General features: G+C 44.1%; 1 protein-coding gene across 5 annotated transcripts in view; it reads left to right on the plus strand.

Moving 5' to 3' along the window:
- Window positions 1-1256: 1256 nt before the first annotated feature.
- The window catches only part of Slc7a6 (solute carrier family 7 member 6), a 50854-nt gene continuing 32203 nt past the window's right edge, over window positions 1257-19907 (plus strand). The window contains exons 1-2 of one of the 5 annotated variants that reach the window (XM_058575857.1): window positions 2240-3671; window positions 6031-10887. Coding sequence is in view for 3 of the 5 variants with exons in the window: in XM_058575858.1 (XP_058431841.1) it covers window positions 1970-2155 (186 nt within the window). In the remaining 2 variants the exon portion in view is untranslated. Of the gene's footprint in view, window positions 2156-2237; window positions 10888-19907 lie in introns of those variants that run through there. The other 4 variants (XM_058575858.1, XM_058575855.1, XM_046434713.2 and 1 more) reach the window with 4 other exon arrangements.

The raw sequence follows: 19907 nt of genomic DNA on the forward strand, positions 1-19907 counted from the left end.
GCTGGGGGCAAGGATAGTCTTGCAAGTCACTGGCTGCACTCTCCTTCCCAAGCTGTGTCCTCCTTCAGCTCTCAGGTCTCAGCATCCTTTGAACCTAGAATTCCTTTTTCCTCATTTGCCTGTCATGTAGACTCCTTTTGGGACAGAGACTGAGGGAAGCAGAGAAGTTAGGCTGAGACTGGTATAGGCAAAGAGAGATGGGACCAAACAAATGGTAGAGAGGAAACATACATAGGGATGGGGTCCCAGACTGAACTTGGTAGTGGAAAGCCTGGGGCCAATAGGGTTGATAGGAGCCCCAGTTCCCTCACAGAACCCCTCAGCCTACACTCCAGACTTTGATACAGTGTTGGCCACTAGAAGGCGCTCACGCCCTCTCGGGACTAACTACAGTACCGTGTTAGTAGGGCTTGGATAAAAGGGGTGACCCAGAGAGAGGATGAAGATACCTGGGAATACAGAGACCAGCTGCAGAACTGCCCTCTTTAAAAGGATGACAAATCCCAGCTCTACCAGTTCCCGTCAGGTAGCCTGGGCAGCCTCGTGGCCCTCCTCATTCTGTTTCCTGGGCTGAAAAAATATATCCTGCAGGGTGGTGTGTGAAGCACTGATAGTGTTGGAGAATATCTGATTGAGTCCCTGGTGCCGTGGGCTTTCAGCTGATGGGTTGCTTGTGACACAGCAAAGCCAGAGGTTTGGAAGCCAGCAGGTTAACTTATGCAGTTGTTGCAAGGACAAGTGGACTGGCTGCTACCAAGTTTCAAAAGTGTCCAGAACTGTCCCTCTGCCTGGCCAGAGAGGCTGGAGGAGCTGCCTGGAGGTAAAGGGTCAGATGTACTAACCCAAATATGTATATATAGTCCTTTATACTTATGGAAGTTGTTCTAAGCAGAGGACAAAAGAAGTTAGCATTATCAAGGGCTCCTCAGACTGTCATCCCAGGCCTATGGGTGGGTAGGACAGGGAATGGAAAAGGTTTCTTTGGGGGGAGGGGGCAGTACCCGGGATTGAACTCACAGGTACTCAACCACAGAGTCACATCCCCACCCCTATTTTATATTTTATTTAGAGACAGGGCCTCAATCAGTTGCTTAGCACCTTGCTGTTGCTGAGGTTGGCTTTGAATTTGTGCTCCTGCTGTCTCAGCCTCCCACCTGCAGCTGGTGGGAGGAAATGGAAAAATTTTTAGGGGAAGCTCAAAGTTATTACAATCTGTATTTTAGGATCATTTCTTATCCTGCAGAGATGGGTTAGAGCAGGATAGGGATTGGGAGGCTATTGTAGCCCAGGAGAAAAGCAATGCTTGTAGCCTTGGGGACAGAGAGGATGAAGAGGTCAGGTGCTGCTGGACCACTAGGTGGAGGGGAGCAAGCATCTGAGTGTAGTTTGGAGCTAGAGGATGTGCAGTTGTCAACATACAACTGGGAGAAATGAATGAATGACCCAGTAGATTCATTGCCCGAGGTAGACAGGAAACCAAGGGGGAGGGCCCAGGAGCCCATGAGGTTAGGAGGAGAGGGAGAGGACAGAAGGATGCAACTCCTCAAAGAGGGGCACCACCAGGGTCGGGCAGAATGAGGACAGAGCCGTGGAGAGGCCCAGATTTTGCTAAGGGAGCGGCAGTGACTGTGTCTGCCAGGGCTTCAGTGATTTGAGTCTGAGCAAAGTGTGCAAGGACAAGTCCTGGGTGTGTGCCTGTCGGGAGCTCTTTAAGTGAACTGTTTGAGTCTCTTTGGATGTGGGGTCCCCCAGCTAAGGATCAGATGGGAACAAGGTAGGAGGGCCCTCTACAGCATCCGGGTGAATGTAGGGGCCCCCCCCGAGGCTTCCTGTGACTGCGTGCAGGGTCTGGAAGTGGCCATCCAGGACAAGGGTGGCTGGGCCCAACTCAAGGTCCACACCAGTCTCGACGCGGCAGGCTGGGGGCAGCCCAGGAATCTGCACGTAGTGGCCGGGCCCGGGATCGTGGATGCCGCGGCATTGTCTGGGGCCCGGAAGCGACGCCGCCAGAGGCTGGGGCGAAGAGCCCTGTCCCGACGTAGCGCGCGCTGTCGCGATCCGGTGGCGGATGACGTGGCGGGGGCGGGGCCTGAGCGGCCGCTGCGGCCGTGCGGCTGGGCGACCGAGCATCCTGGCGGCGCCTGGCCACCGAGAGGTAACGGGCTGGGCTGCCGGCCGGGGAGCTGGAGCGTGGGGACGCGGGGACGCGGGGCGTAGGGCGGGGAGGGGCAGGGACCGCCTCCCGCGGGGCTGAACCCTCCGCGCTGCCGCCGCCGCCGAGTGCTGGATGCGGGCCGGAAACTGCGCGGGGCGGGCCGCAGCCGCGTGAAGGTGACGCTGTGAGTGTAAGAGGGACCTGGAGCTTGAGGGTGACGCCAGGAGTTCGGGAGACCCTGAGTGTACGACTGAGTGTGTGAGAAAGACTGTGTGTGTGTGTGTGTGTGTGTGTGTGAGAGAGAGAGAGAGAGAGAGAGAGACCCCCAGGGTCGTGTTGGCTTTGTGAGTGTGCGAGACCCTGAGAGAAGGTCTTTGAAGTGAGAAAAACCACGGGTGTGAGAGAGCCTTCGTGGGTGTGTGAGGGAGAGATCGTGAGGGTGAGAGACTAGGAATAAGTTGTTCCCAGAGAGAGAGAGAGAGACACCGATTGTGAGAAACAACCTGTGCTGTGTGACACGTTGAGCGAGTAAAGGTCTGAGGGCGCAGGGACCGAAGTGTGCGAAGGCGGGAACCACGCTTCTGGGGTTGTTTCAACCCTTGCCTGGGGGTCAGGGCTTGGAGCGCTGTGATATTGGAGCTTGGGAACAGGATGCTCCCGTTATTAATGGTTCCTCTGAGCGTCTCTATATCCTGTCATCTCATTTGACCAGCTCGTGTCATAACTGTCAGGAGATATTTGTGAAACATTTTGAAAATTCTCCACTGAGCGCTAAGCCAACAGCCTGGTCATCATGTTGTGTAATGGTCAGTATAAATAGGAGTCAACATCTAGTTTAACAGATGTCTTGGAGAACCTCTCATGGACACTGGTCTATGTACGTGGTGACACTGAAGGACCCCAAGGCCCCAGGCCCAACATTAGGAAATCTAACCCCTGTGCCCTGAAGCTGCAAGATGTTCTCTTACACAACCCCCATGTCAAAACCCCACCAGCTGCACGTAGCATTTCAAGTCTTGCACAATGCCACCACAAGATGTTCCATATAGATAACCCCGGAAGGGCCAAACTTGAGCAAACAGGGTAAAAACAGGAACTAAACAGGGTAAAAACAGGAACTAAAAGGACAGGATGCAATTTTATGGTTTTTCCGAGAACTAAAGTGGGAAAACAAGTTTACCCCCCAGGTGACCTAAAGGCTGAATTCAGAGGAACCAATAGAATAACTGTTACTGTGCTAAGCTAAAAACTAACCCCCTGCTCTCTATAAAAGATCTGTGCCCTAGAGCCCGGTGTGCCAGTTCACCGAAGCTCCGGCTGAGGTTTCGCTGAGCACCCGCTGGCGCCTGTGTAGCAATAAATCGCCTCTTGCTTTTGCAGCCAGTGTCTCGTGTGCTTTTCCTTGAGCAGGGAGTCGGAGGGTCTTTCATTTTGGAGGTCCCACCGAGATCCCCCCCTCCCCCTCCACACCCCGGTCCGAGTCCCTGCCCGAGGAACGCCCGGCAACCACTGGGAGGTAAGCTGGCCAGCTCGTGTCATTTTGTGTTTCTTTTGTTCTCTGTTTGCAGTCTCCGATCGTTGTCTGTCTGTGCGCAGCGTCCGTACGATTACGCGTAGTCGCTCTGTATTCTGGGCAGCTTGAGAAGGAGTTGACGAACTCAGACTTCTCCCCTGCCACCTTGGGAGACGTCCCAGGGATTCGGAGGGCCCAATTTTGGGGGCCTTAAATGTTTTCGAAGAGTACACTGTTCTTGTGGGTGACGGAGTTCCTCCTCCCCCTAATCTGATACTTTCGGTTTGTGCCGAAGCCGCGCAGCGTTCTTTGTGTTTTGTGTCCTGTCTGATTTGTATCTGTCTCCTTGCCTCTGCATTTTCTCGTTCCACCTGAGACTAACATGGGACAATCTATAACAACTCCCTTGAGTCTTGCCCTTGACCATTGGCAGGACGTCCGAAATCGGGCAGAGAACCAGTCAATAAAAATAAGAAGAAAAAATGGGTAACACTCTGTACCACGGAGTGGCCAATATTGGCCCACCCTCGGAGTTGAATGGCCCCCAGGAGAGTCCCTCCATCTCTCTCTCTAATCTGCAAAGTCAGAGATTGTCTTTCAGCCGGGGCCACATGGCCATCCAGATCATGGCTTTTAACCTTTCAGGACCTCTGCGAATCTCCTCCTGCATGGGTGGGGTCCGCGCAGTCCTCCGGGAGGATTCCACCCGGCGGTATCCCGTCCCTGTTCCTCCCCTGTTCCTCCCGGCCCCTCCACCCCAGGAAGCGAACGAGTCTTCCTGGAGTCGGGCTGCTTGGAAATGCAGCCCAAGGCGGATGATAAATTCCATCTAAGGCTGAATACTGAGACTAGGGAAGCAATGTTTTCTTCCCCCCCCATAACCGGCTTGAGTGCAAATAGAGATGCCTGCTGGGGATTTAACAACTTTGACATCTCGCTTTGACTTTTCTCAAAGCCCTGTCCTCATTATTAAATTAGTGTTAATTGGCTTTAGAGATGGGAACCAAATTTTCAGTCACAAATTTTGACACTCTCAAGGGGACTTTTAAGGAGTCCCCACTCTGCTTTCTTGGGGAAGCCTAGCACTCGAAACAACTGCAAGCAGAGGATGGACTTTTTGGGAGCTGGCTACTAACAAGTTAGAAAAAAAAAAAATGCCTAATGCCTAAGGTCAAACCAAACTAGAGGAACTGATCCTGTGGGTGAAAGATAAGATTAAGGGACTCCCAGCAGCTGCCAGAGCCATTTAGCTCTGGGGAGTTCCCTGGGTCCTTATCTACATCTTAAGGATTACGCCACCTCTGTTTACTTAAAAAGAAGGGACACTGAATGCAGTAAAGCCAGTCACACTGAGACCCTTGATTTTACACCTATAGTTGCCCCTACGTGAAAACATCTGGTCCACTCATGGGAAAGTCTATGGTGCCACTGATGGGAGTCATAATTAAATGAAAGTTCAAAACCTGGAGAGATATTTTCTTATCTGGTTGTCTGATTGTTTCTTAGGGATAATCTAGGTTAAATGTGTGTCTAAAAAAAAAATAATAATTTTTTATTGTAACAATCTGGTATCTGAATGGGTTTCTAAAGCATTGCACTATCTTGCAGTTAAAAGTTGGGTTTAAGCAATTGTTTAGTTTGATTTCAGATAGTTCATGCTAGAAAACTTAAATACTTGGGATAAAAAAAATTTAAGAGTTTCAATTTTGAACTGGGTAGCCTGAAAAAAAAATTAAAACGTTGACGAGATAAAAGTGTCTTTTTACCTGAACTCAAACTAGACCAAACCAAAAAGTAAATTGTATGATATTTACTAACTACTGGCCAGTCATCTTTTTTTTTTTTTTTTTTAGGACTCTTGTTTTTTCTTAGATTCTGTATTTTTTTGAGCTCGTGATTCTGATCCTGCAGACCTAGGTTAATGTTTTTCTGATCAGTGAAGTTTTTTTAAAAAAAAAAAAAATTGCAATAGAGATTTCATCTGCGAAAAGCTACGAGGCCTTTATTATTGTTATGTGTGCACACTCTTGTTATGTGTTGTATGTCTGTATGTGTGTATGTCCATATATCCTGCAGTGATATAACAATTGACAGATGAGGAGCGCTCATAAAAAAAAAAAATTAAAAATAGATCCAAATATCTTTAATTCACGTGATTCAAACGGTTCAATTTAGATTGGGTAAACAGATAAAAGTAAAGATGTCCTCAAAATTAAGCTTATAAGTTTCTCTAGGTGTTCAAAAAGGCCCTAATAAAATGTTAACTCTGCTTAAATTTAAAAGTTTACAAGTATTGTTTCAAAATGTGAACAAAAGGAGGTTTATGTAATTATGGTGTTATTAATGTGTTCATATCTTCCAGGTATACAAGTCTATAAGGTAGAAGCTTCAAAAGAACATTATATCAAGCTGGTGTTCTAAAGTTGTATGGTAATTTTAGGCTTAAAAAAAAAAAATGTTGGAGATTCAATTATATCATTTGTGTTCTATAACTGAACTTGTTATCAATAAGATATGTACGGTTCCATGTTACTTTCTACTCTAAGATACAATTTATGTATTTTTAAGTTAATAAGAGCCTAATCTGTGTGAAGGTTTTATTGCAAAACACAAAAGTACATTACTACTTTTCTACAAGAGGTTAAAAGCTTTCAGCCTTTAATTCATGTTTTAGGTGTGATATTATGTTGTGTTAGCTAATGTTCATGTAAACTTGAACAACAATTTTTTTTTTTTTAAAGACACATTCTTTTTTTTTTTTTTTTTTTTAAGAACACCTTTATTTTCTTTTTCTTTTTTTTTTAAAGAGAGAGAGAGAGAGAATTTTTTAATATTTATTTTTTAGTTCTTGGCGGACACAACATCTTTGTTTGTATGTGGTGCTGAGGATCGAACCCGGGCCGCACGCGTGCCAGGCGAGCGCGCTACCACTTGAGCCACATCCCCAGCCCCATTGAACAACAATTTATGTAAACTTTGTAAAATGATCAGCTTCAGAACTATAGTACTTGAGATTTATAAAGAGCCCTGCCTTACTTGAGATAAGGCTCTGTCCCATCTCACTACATGTGAAAGTGGCTATGAAAAAAGTAAGCCAGATTTCAGTACAGTTAAAGTTGTGTCCAAAAGTAGGTTTTTGCCAAGATTGCTAGGATCTCAAACAGGAAATTATGATGTATAACCCTGCCAGAATTCAAGGTAGCTATTATATAAGCTAAATATGTTTTTACCCTAGTTAGTTTTGTTTTGTAGTTTGCTTATAGATGGTTTAAGGATTGCCTATTAATATTCTAAAGAGGTATTGCTTTAAGAACACAACCTGGGTCAACATAAGATAAAGAGTTATCACCTACAGGATAGAGAGATAGACATTAAAGCCCAGTGCTCTTAATATAAGGCTGTTAACTTATTTGCTGGATGTTTAAGATCAAGTTTTTAAAATTAGTTAAATTAAAAGGGCCAAGAAAACCAATATTTGGCTCTTGCCCTCTGAGTCAGTCTGAATCAGGGAATAGGGGACTTCTCCAAAGGGCTCAGCAACTCTAGGCCACATAACCTCCTGAGCAGGGAGATTAATGAGACCAGTGGAGGACAGAAAGCCAAATGGTGCATTTGCTGTAAAGAGGAGGGTCATTAAAAAAGGGAGACATCCCTGATGCTTCTGAGGGAAGCCATATGGTCAAGCAAGGCCTGGACCCATCCTAGCGCAAATGGCACTAGCAGAACTGAAAAGCTGCTATGAAGTTCCCGAGGACTCCCAGGATAACTCAGCTGACTGTAAACAATAGGTAGAAACAAAAGTCAGTTTGACTTGCTTCATCTTAAACACTTAGCAAAGACAGTCAAAGCCAAAGCACAGCTGTTCCTGGACATCTTAAATGATAATAATAGTTAAATGTAACTTCCATAAATAAGTAGACTGGAGGCTACAAAAGAGATTCTTAGACAGAAATGCCTGATAACTGTCAAAGGGACTGCCAGAGTAGTTTTAGTCTAAGGCCTTTATTTCTAGCCAACGCAGGTAGGCTTGATGTTTGCTAATATGGTTATCCAGCCCTAAGTAGCAGAATTAAAGATTTCTCTATTAGACACAGAGGTCATACTAGTAAAAGGATTTTGCAGGATCAGATGGCATTAAATTATTAAACTATATCTTAAAGGAAAAGACATCTGTAACCCTACATGTTAGTTGTTGTGTTGACATCCCTGACATTTCTGACAATGTGACAAATATCCTTAAAGATTTACCTGCTCAGATGGAAGCCATGTCCTCAGCAACTTTTTTGTGGAAACAATATCCTAGCTCCTAGTTCCTGGTACTGCCTGATGAAAAACATTGTTAATCTTTGTCTTGGCCATTATACTCATTGGCATATTCCTGTGCTGTGGCATTTATTACTGCATCAATATGGTTCCAGTACTAATAAGTTCTTGTTTCTCTTATAGACCACCCATCACTCAAATGGCCCTCCAGCCTATTACTTCTCAATTAGACTTTCATCATGGACCACTCGATAGACCCGATATTTTTAAGGGGGACTCCAAACTGCTTGCCCCACGCCGTCCCTTTTCAGCCTGAAGAAGCCAGAAAGATTCTCTTCGTCCCCCTTCCTCACAGCAGTAAGGAATTCCCAAATTAAAAAAAAAAAAATGAATGAAGCCAGATTTAAAGTTAGGTAGTCAGTGTAGTTAGATAAATCGGGGGTCTAATATCAAGTGACCAAGTCTATCACTGCCTTAGAGAAATCTCTCTCTTCCCTCGCAGAAGTCGTGCTACAAAATAGGAGAGAATTAGATCTGTGATTCCTTAGGGAAGGTGGTCTCTGTGTGGTTTTAAAGGAACAATGTTGTTTTTATGCTGACCATACGGGGGTGGTCCAGGAAACTATGGAGAAAGTCACTGAAAGGTTGGCAAAAAGGCAAAAAGAATTTGAAGCACAACAAGGATGGTTTGAACATTGGTTTAACAAATCCCCATGGTTAACTACTTTGCTATCCACCATAGCGGGACCTTTAATTATTTTGCTGATAATCCTGACGTTTGGACCCTGCATACTCAATAGATTGGTGCAGTTTATGAAAGAAAGACTTTCTGTAATCCAGGCTATGGTTCTAACTCAACAATACCAGTTGCTTAAACAACAGACAGGGTCACAAACAAGCTTAATCCAAGAACCTGAGCAAGCAGGACAATGGATATAAGATTATATCCATGATATAGAAAAGGGGGGGGATGAAGGACCCCAAGGCCCCAGGCCCAACATTAGGAAATCTAACCCCTGTGCCCTGAAGCTGCAAGATGTTCTCTTACACAACCCCCATGTCAAAACCCCACCAGCTGCACGTAGCATTTCAAGTCTTGCACAATGCCACCACAAGATGTTCCATATAGATAACCCTGGAAGGGCCAAACTTGAGCAAACAGGGTAAAAACAGGAACTAAACAGGGTAAAAACAGGAACTAAAAGGACAGGATGCAATTTTATGGTTTTTCCGAGAACTAAAGTGGGAAAACAAGTTTACCCCCCAGGTGACCTAAAGGCTGAATTCAGAGGAACCAATAGAATAACTGTTACTGTGCTAAGCTAAAAACTAACCCCCTGCTCTCTATAAAAGATCTGTGCCCTAGAGCCCGGTGTGCCAGTTCACCGAAGCTCCGGCTGAGGTTTCGCTGAGCACCCACAGGCGCCTGTGTAGCAATAAATCGCCTCTTGCTTTTGCAGCCAGTGTCTCGTGTGCTTTTCCTTGAGCAGGGAGTCGGAGGGTCTTTCAACACAAATTAAAAAGAACTCAGTCTCTGCCCTTGATGGAGAAAAAAATGGCCCTCTTGGCTAGCTAATGTAGCAGCAAGGTAGCAGAATATGCTAAGCCATCTGGTGCCTTATTCCCCGATTTAAGATCTAGGAGGAGCAGGCTGACTGCTTCCTGGGGTCATTTTGCCTCTTTTTACCTGGTGGAGCTCTTCAGGAAACTGCCCACGCTGCCTACATTTTTCAGGTCCCATTGTGGTTGTACACTGATGGCTTTTGCTTCCTGACTTTGGTCTCAGGGTTGTTATTTGTGTTGTTATATTTGATTTTCTTTTCCTGGCAAATATGTGGAAAACCGCAAGCCTGATTTTTTTTTTCCTTATCTTGTTCATTTCTACCTCCTCCCTTTATCTGGCTGTGAGCATATTTTTATTGAACACCAAAAGTGTATACGATATGTGATTCATCTTCCCTGTATTTAAATTTTTTTTTTTTGCCATGTTGAGGATCAAATGGAACTTCTTGAGAGAGGAAATTTCCTGACCTCTGTGTTTCCTGCTGCAGTCTCTAGGATATGGAGATGTTTCTACAAAAGTTATGCAAACAGTGTTCATGGGACCTGGGACTCTGGAGCAGCAGCTGCCTAGACATGCATGATTTCAGATAACCAGGCTCCTTTTTTGAAGTTTGGGCCGATTGCTTCAGTTACATCCCTGCTGTGGGTATGATGGAACTCAGAAAAGGAGGGCTGCCTCTAACTGGCATGTAAAATCTATTTTTTTTTTTTGGAGGGGGGTTTGGACACAGGGGTATTTAACCATTGAACCACATCCACAGCCCTTTTTCTTTTTAAGCTGTCAATAGACCTTTATTTTATTTATTGATACTTGGTGCTGAGAATTGAACCCAGTGCTTCACACATGCTAGGCAAGCGCTCTCCCACAAACCCAGCCCATCTGAAGCCCTTTTTTTTTTTTTCCGTTTTTTGAGACAAGATCTCACTAAGTTGCTTAGGGCCTTGCTAACTTGCTGAGGCTGCTTTGAACTTGCAATCCTTCTGCCTCAGCCTCCTAAACTATTAGGATTATAGGCATGTGCCACCATGCCTGGCTTGGTATGTAAAATCTAGATTTTACAAAGGGAAGTATCCTCCTGTTTACTAGGTTCATTTAAAATTTTTTTTGTTGTTGTTAGTTATAGATGGGTAGCATGCATTTATTTTATTTGTTTATTTTTTGTGGTGCTAAGGCTTGAACTCAGTGCCTCATACATGCTAGGCAAGTGCTCTGCCACTGAGCTACAGCCCCAGCCCCTAGGTTCATTTTTTGATAAATTGCCTCATATTCTTTGTTGCAGAGATAGACTGGCCACAACAGATAAATGGAATTTGCACTTGCTGTAGAGACTTCATTTTCTTCTCAGTAGTTTACCTGATGAATCAGTTTATAAAAGTGTGATTTTTGTGACAGGTAAATAATATTGCTCTATTCTATATTGACTTTCTTTGATTTTTATGATTTATAAAAGTTTTAGTTATTTGCATAAAATATGAATGTATTACTAATAAAGAGAATGGCTTATACATCACTAACAACTCTTTAATATTACATGTTATGTAATACTAATTTATTATACAAGTAAGTTGCATATTTATATCTCTTTCTAAAAAGTAATTATGGTGGTTTATAATTAAAGATACTTTTAATGAGGTTGTTAAAAACAAATAGAGAAAACTGGGGCTGTCACTGGTTCGATCCTTAGCACCATATAAAAATATACAAAATAAAGGTATTGTGTCTATCTACAACTAAAAAAAAGAAATTAAAAAAAAAAGAGAGAGAAATAGAGTAAACTAAAGCCATGGGAAAGACTAGGTAGCAAACACTGTTGAAATACAGGCATCTTATCTACTGTGATTGGGAGCTAAATTTGATCCTGAGTTTTCTGATATTCTAAGTACAAAGACAAACATAAGGGCCACATGATTTTTGTCTTTTGATTGGAAGTTACAATAAATACATTTAAAACTTTCTTTGTAATCAAACTTTGATGTCTGTTTTTTCCTTTAGAAATTGCACATGATAGTTTCATGGTTGTTTTCATCAGGAAATTTTAGTGGTCTGGTAAATTACTGAATTAGCTGCAGAATTCTTTAAAATGGGATGAAATCTGTTAGAAAAACTGTTTTGTCTTCTTCCCCTTTTTTTCAGCACTGGGGATCCAACCCAGGGACTCCTGCATGTCTTTTTTTTTTTTTTTTAGATTGAACTCAGGTGTGCTATACCATTGAGTCATATCCCCCGTTCTTTTTATTTTTTATTTTGAGACAGGCTATTGCTAAATTGCTGAGGCTGGCTTTGAACTTGCAGTCCTTCTGCTTCAGCCTCCCAAGTGATTGGAATTACAGGCATGTGCCAACATACCTAAATGCATTTTATCTAGGCTTAACACTGTTATTTCAAGATTAGACCTTATCAGGTACATTGAATAATTTAATGAAACCTATTTTATTTTTTCTTTCTTTCTTCTTCCTCCTTTTATTTGAGAGTGTGTGTGTGTGTGTGTGTGTGTGTGTGTGTGTGGTGCTGGGGATTAATTCCAGAGGCATTCTACCACTGAGCCACATTCCTAGCCCCTTATTTATTTATTTATTTTTGATTTTGAGACAGGGTCTTGCTAAGTTGCCTAGGACCTCACTAAATTGCTGAGGTTAGCCTTGAAACTGTGATCCTCTTGTCTCAGCCTCCCCATTAGCTTGGATTACAAGCCCATGCCACTGCACTTGGCTCAGTCTACCTTGAAATATTATTGAATTGCTTCACAAGAAAGAAACAGTATGCTCCCAATTCTTCCCACTTATTTTTTGTGTTACTGTTGTCAGATATTTTACTTTTAAGTATGTTACACATTGCTACTGTTTTTGCTGTAGGCATCAGTTACATTCTAAGCAACTGAAAATAATCAGCAATGTGTTCTTTTCAATATTTACCTTAACTATTGTATATTGTCCCATAGCTCTTAGATGCTCTGGTATGTTTTACTTTCTTCCATTTGACTCATGGTTTTCGTTTTTCTACTAAAATTCCATATTTAGCTGGGCATCACCGTGCATGCCTGTAATCCCAGCAGCTCAGGAGGCTAAGTCAGTATGAACGCGAGTTCAAAGCCAGCCTCAGCAATTTATTGATGCACTAAGCAACTCAGACAGACCCCATGTCTAAATAAAATATAAAAAGGGCTGCTGATGTGGCTCAGTGGTTTAAGTGCTTCTGGGCTCAATCCCTTGTAACAAAATAAAATAAAATTCCATATTTGTTCCCACTTGCTACCTAACTTTAACTAGAGACTTCAATGTATTAATCATAATTATTTAATCTTTATTTTTTGGAGATTCTGGGGATCAAATCTAGACCTTATGCCTGCTAGGCATGTGTCGCGACCCCTCGCCGGCAAGGGAAAACACGACACAGGATTCTTCTTTCAGCAGTTTATTCAGGCCTTGTTTCATGTATCATCTTCTAGCGACCCCCCTGCCGAGCGCCCAAGCACAGCCTAATAAAGCCTCCCGCATACCAATCCCAAGCTGCCACGTGGATCTCTCTCATAGGGTGGTAAGGGATTGTGCGCCAACTCTCCAAAAAAGGAGTTGTTTATCACAGGCCACAGTGGAAGCTGGCGCCATCTTCTAATGGCGGCCACGGTCTATAAGAATGGCTTACCACAGTTCCCCCTTCTATTTTATAAAACAATGCAGGCGAAAGTAGAGGTCCTATCCCACTGTGCAGAAGTGGCTGCAGTGTATGGTTCAGTCCTAAGGAGGGCCCTTCCCTAGACCTGGTCCCATATCAGCTGACGCCTTTTTTCGTAGGGCGGGGCGTGGACGTCAAACCCGCATGCAATAGGACATGCTTTCCTTGAGGTCCGTTGAGGGATCACTCAAGTGCAGTGCCTTGCTTCGCATCCTGCATCGTGATGACGATGAAAAAGAAAGGGGATTTTACAAGTAGCCGGTCAGTGACTATGAGGTTGGAAGTGGCAACACCATCCCTCAGCCCCTGAGAAAACGAAGGGTCCAAAGCATAAAGTGCAGCACCAGCATGGAAGCCCACCTGCGTGCAATGGCAACAAGGCCTGCAGAGTGCATGGGCCTTCCATAACTGGGAAAGCAGGAAGAGGAGGGCATGCTAATCCCAGTGCAATGTCAAAGATGACTTGGGGTGCAATGGCCAAAACCCAGGAAATTATTGCTTAAGTTGCGCAAGCCAAACTTGTGGAGAGATACCATTCTCTAGGGCTGCAAAAGCCTGGACGATCATAGCCTTTTCTTGGCTATGGCGAGCTCTTAGGCGACAGAAAAGCCACAGACAAAGGACAATCCCAAAACAACATATCGCTCCAAAAATGCTTATTTCCACCCATTCCTTAAAGAAAGAAAAGGCAGAAGACAGCCAATTCGTAAATTGGCCCAATGTCACAGGGTCCACACGAGTGTTGTTCAACATGGCAATTTGTGTCAGTTGGGTCTGGATCAACTTCTCTGCTTCCATGGACCAGTTTCCGGCCAGGTACTGTCCAATGATTTGAGAGGTATTTCTGGAATCATTAAATCTGAGAGATGTTATACATAGATGTGCACGATGATCAACACAACCCAAATGTACTAGGTCTGACAATTCCTCAATCTGAGCTTGGAGGAGATCCACCCTTTGATTAACGGCCAAAATTCCTGATAAAATATGTTGATTGATTTTACTTTGAGACTCTAAAATGCTGGAAGTTTGTTGGATGACCTGATTAACCGTGGCCGCAGTCTGCACTTGACTAGCCATGGCCATTCCGGCAGTGACCGATGCAGCAGCAGATATTGCAACCGCTGTTACAATAGCTGCCGTGATTCCAAAATCCCTACGGCTCCTGAGCACCTCAATAATAGGGAAGGAGTCCGGATCCGCAGTAACCGGAATCGGGACGAAAGTCGGGACCTTCATAACAACTGCCGTGCTCCAGGATCCATTCCAACACTCAGACAAGACATATGTACAATTAGAACAGTCAATCATTTCCGATTCTGTAGTATTGGTATCATTGATCAAAAGGAACAGAAACGGAGAATGAAGACAGACTGCTGCAGAGGGCAGTGTAGCATTGGACATCAGAGAATTTAATGAAATGTTTTTAAGTCTCCTACCATTAGCAGTGTCCTGTACAGAGCCAGACACATTAAACAGCCAACTCTGGACTCCTCTCAATTGAGCCAGAGCAGAGACATCAGCTGTGGCCCCCTTTTCATTGGAAATCAACCATTGAAACCAAGACCAGCCTGTTCCTGTAGTGGAATTAGCCTTGGAAGAGTCATACAAATACCTTTTAAGAGAAGGGGAAAGAGAGAAACCCACAGCAACTTGGCGCTTCTCCCAAGAATGATCTTGACAAGGCGTGAATGTCGGGGGGAAAGAATAGTACGGGGTACAATAAGGAGAGGCCTTAAAATAAGTGGCATTACTAGCGTTAGGAAAAGCCACCGGGAGTGACACCTGGGAAGTTATAGCCAAAGTGGTGATATTCATTTCGGTCGAATTTGTAGTCTCTCCTGAGCCCTCCTGTACCCCACTACTCACTTGGCTAAGCACCGCAGACAAGGTTCCCAGTGAGACCCTACTGTTCTGTAAGGGGTCCTCCCAATTGGTCAAATTGTTGCGCTGTAAGCGAATACAACGGGTTCTCAAGAAACTGAAGCAGAAAGTTCCCGTGATATTAACACGAGAAAGGTTGAAAACCTGTTCCCCGTCTCCTCTAGGGGAGACACAAGGGGCAGACATCTCACATGAAGTAGAAAAAAGAGTGGGGAGGACACTAGAATTTTTATGGACCGGCATCGGCATCGGCCATGTCCGAGTTACCGCCCACCACTGCATCGGTAACATCTGGACCATCATCGTCTGTGACAGGGCCAGGATACTCAGCAGAATGAAGGGTCTCATCATTGGACTCTTGTAGGGTCCCCCGTTGTTGGTCAGTTGTCTTCGAGACTTTTCTCGTTAGCCGTTCAGGGATCCACACCGGCTCCGTTCGGTCCTGTGGGAAAACACAAACAGAACCTCGTGCCCATGCCAGCACGGGATCAGGCCCATACCATTGTCCAGAAAGTACATCTTTCCACTTAACATACCCAAAATTCGGGGCAGAGGGCGAACAATGCCTATCTGCAGCAGAGCGCCCTTGAATGTCCAGATTTAAAAAATTGATAGTAAATAGAGCCAGGGAGAGGAGTGGCCTAAGCCAATTCCCCCTTTTTGTTTTAGTAACATCTCTTTTAGAGTCTTATGAGCGCGCTTTACAATGCCCTGGCCTTGTGGATTGTAAGGTAAACCATGGACAAGTTGGATACCCATCTTGCTGCAAAAGGAAGAAAATTGTCGCCCAGTATATGCTGGACCATTGTCCGTCTTAATGGACTGTGGTAATCCCCAGGCTGCCCAAGCTTCCAAGCAGTGTGTGATAACATTTCCAGCTTTTTCCCCAGACAAAGCGGAAGCATAGATAATGCCAGAACAAGTATCTACAGATACATGGACATATTTAAGTTTACCAAAGTCAGGAACATGAGTAACATCCATTTGCCATATAGTTAAAGGCCGTAAACCACGAGGATTTACGCCTATAGAGGGAGGATGATGTAAAATCACACAATTAGGACAATCCAACACAATCTGTCGAGCATCAGCACGGGAGATGGTAAAACGTTTCTGAAGTGCTCGTGCATTAATATGAAACTTACTATGAAAGTCTGCAGCTTGATCTAAGGAGGAAATAGGGAACACCCAAGAAGGACGAGTAGCAAGATCTGCCTGGGCATTGCCCGCAGAAAGAGCACCCGGTAAACCTGTGTGGGCTCGAATATGCAAGGGGTAAAAACAGGCGGAACGATTCCAAATCAATGTTTGAAGATGGAGAAAAAGGGAAGACATTACTCCTGATGTGTGTATGGGACCCACTGCTTCCAACACCTTTAAAGCTTGAATTACATAGACAGAATCTGAGATTAAATTAAAAGGAAATGGACATTGTTCAAAAACTTTTATGACAATTTGTAGCTCCACCCATTGTGGATTACCAGGAGCAAACTGATGTTGGATAGGAGGTTGATCATTTATCATATAAGCTCCAATACCAGTCTTAGATCCATCTGTAAAGATATTTGCAGCTCCTGGAATAGGCGTGGAAGAAGTGATTTTAGGGAAAATGACAGGATGTTCCTTAACAAATGTAATAAGAGGATGTGATGGATAGTGATTATCTATCTCTCCTGGAAAAGAGCATCGTAATATAGCCCAATTATCCAAGTTAGCACATAAGACCAAAATTTGTTGACATGTATAAGGAACAATCACAGACGTTGGAGAGAAACCAAAAAATTGTACATTTTGTTGTATCCCTAACATAGCTAAGGAAGCAACTGCATCAGGATAATACTCAAGGGATTTTCCAGGGGACATACGTGGATGTATCCACAGTAAAGGACCATCTTGCCATAAAACTCCAGTAGGTTGTCGCGCAGTGGCGAGCACACATAGTTGGAGAGGTTTATCCTCTTGAAACCTACAAAGGCTAGCATGTTGTATAGCCTCCTCCACTTTCAGCAGCGCTGACTTTGCTTCCTCAGTAAGATGCCGAGGGGAAGAAAGGTCTGAATCACCTTTAAGAATTTCACACAAGGGTTTTAATTCAGCATTGGGAATATGTAAATAACCCCTAATCCAATTTATGTCACCTAATAATTTTTGGAAATCATTTAAGGTACGTAAATTATCGGTCCTGAGAGTTACCTTTTGGGGTGTAATGGTTTTACAAGAGATAGTAGCACCAAGATAATCAATAGAATCTCCTGTTTGTACTTTATCAGATGAAATAAGCAAGCCCTTTGATTGTAATAAATGTACCAAATCAGTGTAAGCTGCTTCCAACATATATTTGGTTTTGGCTGCCAGCAATATATCATCCATATAATGTATACACTTCAACAATGGATACTTTTGTCTGAGTGGGACAATGGCCGCTCCTACAAACATTTGACACATTGTAGGGCTATTGGCCATGCCTTGAGGCAAAACCACCCATTCAAACCTTTGATCAGGTTCCTCATGATTACATGAAGGCAGAGTAAAAGCAAAACGTTCGGAGTCCTGAGGATGCAATGGAATGGAAAAGAAACAATCTTTAATGTCTATACATATCATTGGCCAATTTTTTGGAATTGTTGAAAGCAAAGGCAAACATCTCTGAATGGGTCCCATGAGCTGCATTTGAGCATTAATGACCCGTAGATCGTGTAACAACCGCCATTTTCCAGACTTCTTTTTAATAATAAATATGGGTGTATTCCATGGAGAAGTGGAGGGCTTTATATGTTCCAACTTTAATTGTTCTTGTACTAAAGCATAAGCTGCAGTCAATTTTTCAGAGGGGAGCGGCCACTGAGGAACCCATATTGGCTCCCCTGTTTTCCAGGTAATGGGCACCTGATCCTCAGCGGCCACTAGGAAAAACCCAGTCCATGTCTATTAAGTTTTTGCTGAGGTTCTAAAGGATGTCTACGTCCTTGCAAATTTTTTCCTAATCCAAGACCTGGTCTATATCTTATGCCCTGCATTATCTTTTGGGCAACTGTTGAATATTCATTACTAAGTTGAAACCCCATGTCCTTCATAAGATCACGTCCCCATAGAGAGATAGGGAGGTCAAGCACATACGGCTGAAAAGTTCCAGAATGTCCTTTAGAATCTTTCCAGGATAAATGCTTGCAGCTGACTTGTGGAGCTTGAGCGTATCCTAAACCTCTTAGTGATTGATCTGAGAGCTGTATCGGCCACCCCTTCGACCAGTCCTTTTGTGCAATTATACTACGATCTGCTCCAGTATCTAGTAATCCCAAAATTGATTTGCCTTCTATAGTTAAGTTTAAAGTAGGACGGTCATTCATATCCAAGGACAAATAAACAGAATTCCCTCCGGTGACTCCAATCTCATCACTTGTTCTTAAAAAGGAATCAGCAGGAAAGCGGGTATGCAAACTAGGTAGAATTAGCAATTGGGCAATCCTGTCTCCTGGGGAAATGGACACAATGCCTTTTGGGGCCTCCACCATAACCTTCACTGTTCCTACCGTGTCCGGATTAATAATCCCAGGAAAAACATGAAGGCCTTGTAGGACGGAAGAAGCACGCCCAATTAACAAGCCCACAGTGCCAGATGGTAAAGGTCCTTTAAATTCAGTCTCCACCAGTTGGACTCCCATTTTAGGTGTTAATACGAGTCTGGCGGAGGAGCAGAGGTCCAGTCCCGCGGCACCTGTAGTGGCTCTCCGCGATTCTTGGGATGGCGCAGGGACGGCCATGACTCGGTTTCCATTGTCCCATTTTCCATTGCCCCATATATTTGTGGGCCCTGGGGTCGGGGCCCCCCCGGCCGTTTTTTGGCATGTTTCTATCTTTTAAAGGTTGACCATGTATGTCTCTAACTGATCTACACTCATTAGCCCAATGCTTTCCCCTTTTACATCTGGGGCATAAGCCCGGTTGACGGCTAACAGAAGTGTGCTCAATTCTGGATGTTCCCTTCTTGTTAGGACATTCTTGTTTAAAGTGTCCTCCTTGACCACACCTAAAACACCTTCCAGCAACAGGGCTGGATTTACGTGATAATTGAAGAACAGCAGCAGCAAGGCCTGCATTAGTTAACGGTCCACCTATTTCCCTACAGACTTTCATCCAGGCCTCTATGCCTTTGTTTTTGTAAGGGGTAATAGCTGCTTTACATTCTTTAGTACATTGTTCAAAAACAAGTTGTTTAATCAAGGGCATTGCTGTATCAGGGTCACCAAAGATTTTTCCTGTGGCGTCTACCATCCTGGCGACAAAATCTGAGAAAGGTTCTGTGGGGCCTTGTATAATTTTTGTCAAATTGCCAGACATTTCTCCTCTATTTGGGAGTGATTTCCATGCTCGGATACAAATGTTATTTATCTGTTCATATACTTCAGGGGGGTATCCTGTTTGTTGATTAGCAAACCTGCCTTGTCCCAAAAGCATATCCTTATCCCAGGCAGGGCGCCCCGCTGCGTGATTTTGGGCAGCTTGCTCTACTGCACCCTCTAGCATAAATGCTCTCCAATCCAAATATTTACCTGGGGAAACACAAGCACGGACTAGACTAGCCCAATCTGAGGGAGTCATGCAAAATCTAGTAAGTCCCTCCACCTGAGTGAGAGTGAAAGCGGCATCTATGCCATAAGTGCGAACGGATTCTGCCAAGGTTTTAACTATCTTAAAGTCTAAAGGCTCATGATACCTTCCTCTATTATTGTCCTGAAACACCGGGTACGCAAGTCCCATATCTGTATTAACTGTCCTCCAAACTTGCGCATGAAAAGATCTCCCGGAACTTTGGCCCTCCCCCACATACGGGGGTGGGGCAATAGGCCTCATATCTT

The sequence above is a fragment of the Marmota monax genome, unplaced genomic scaffold (assembly GCF_021218885.2).
Source record: "Marmota monax isolate L192 unplaced genomic scaffold, Marmota_monax_Labrador192_F-V1.1 WCK01_AAM20220418_F8-fsc00024, whole genome shotgun sequence".
In the NCBI taxonomy this organism is placed as follows: Eukaryota; Metazoa; Chordata; class Mammalia; order Rodentia; family Sciuridae; genus Marmota; species Marmota monax.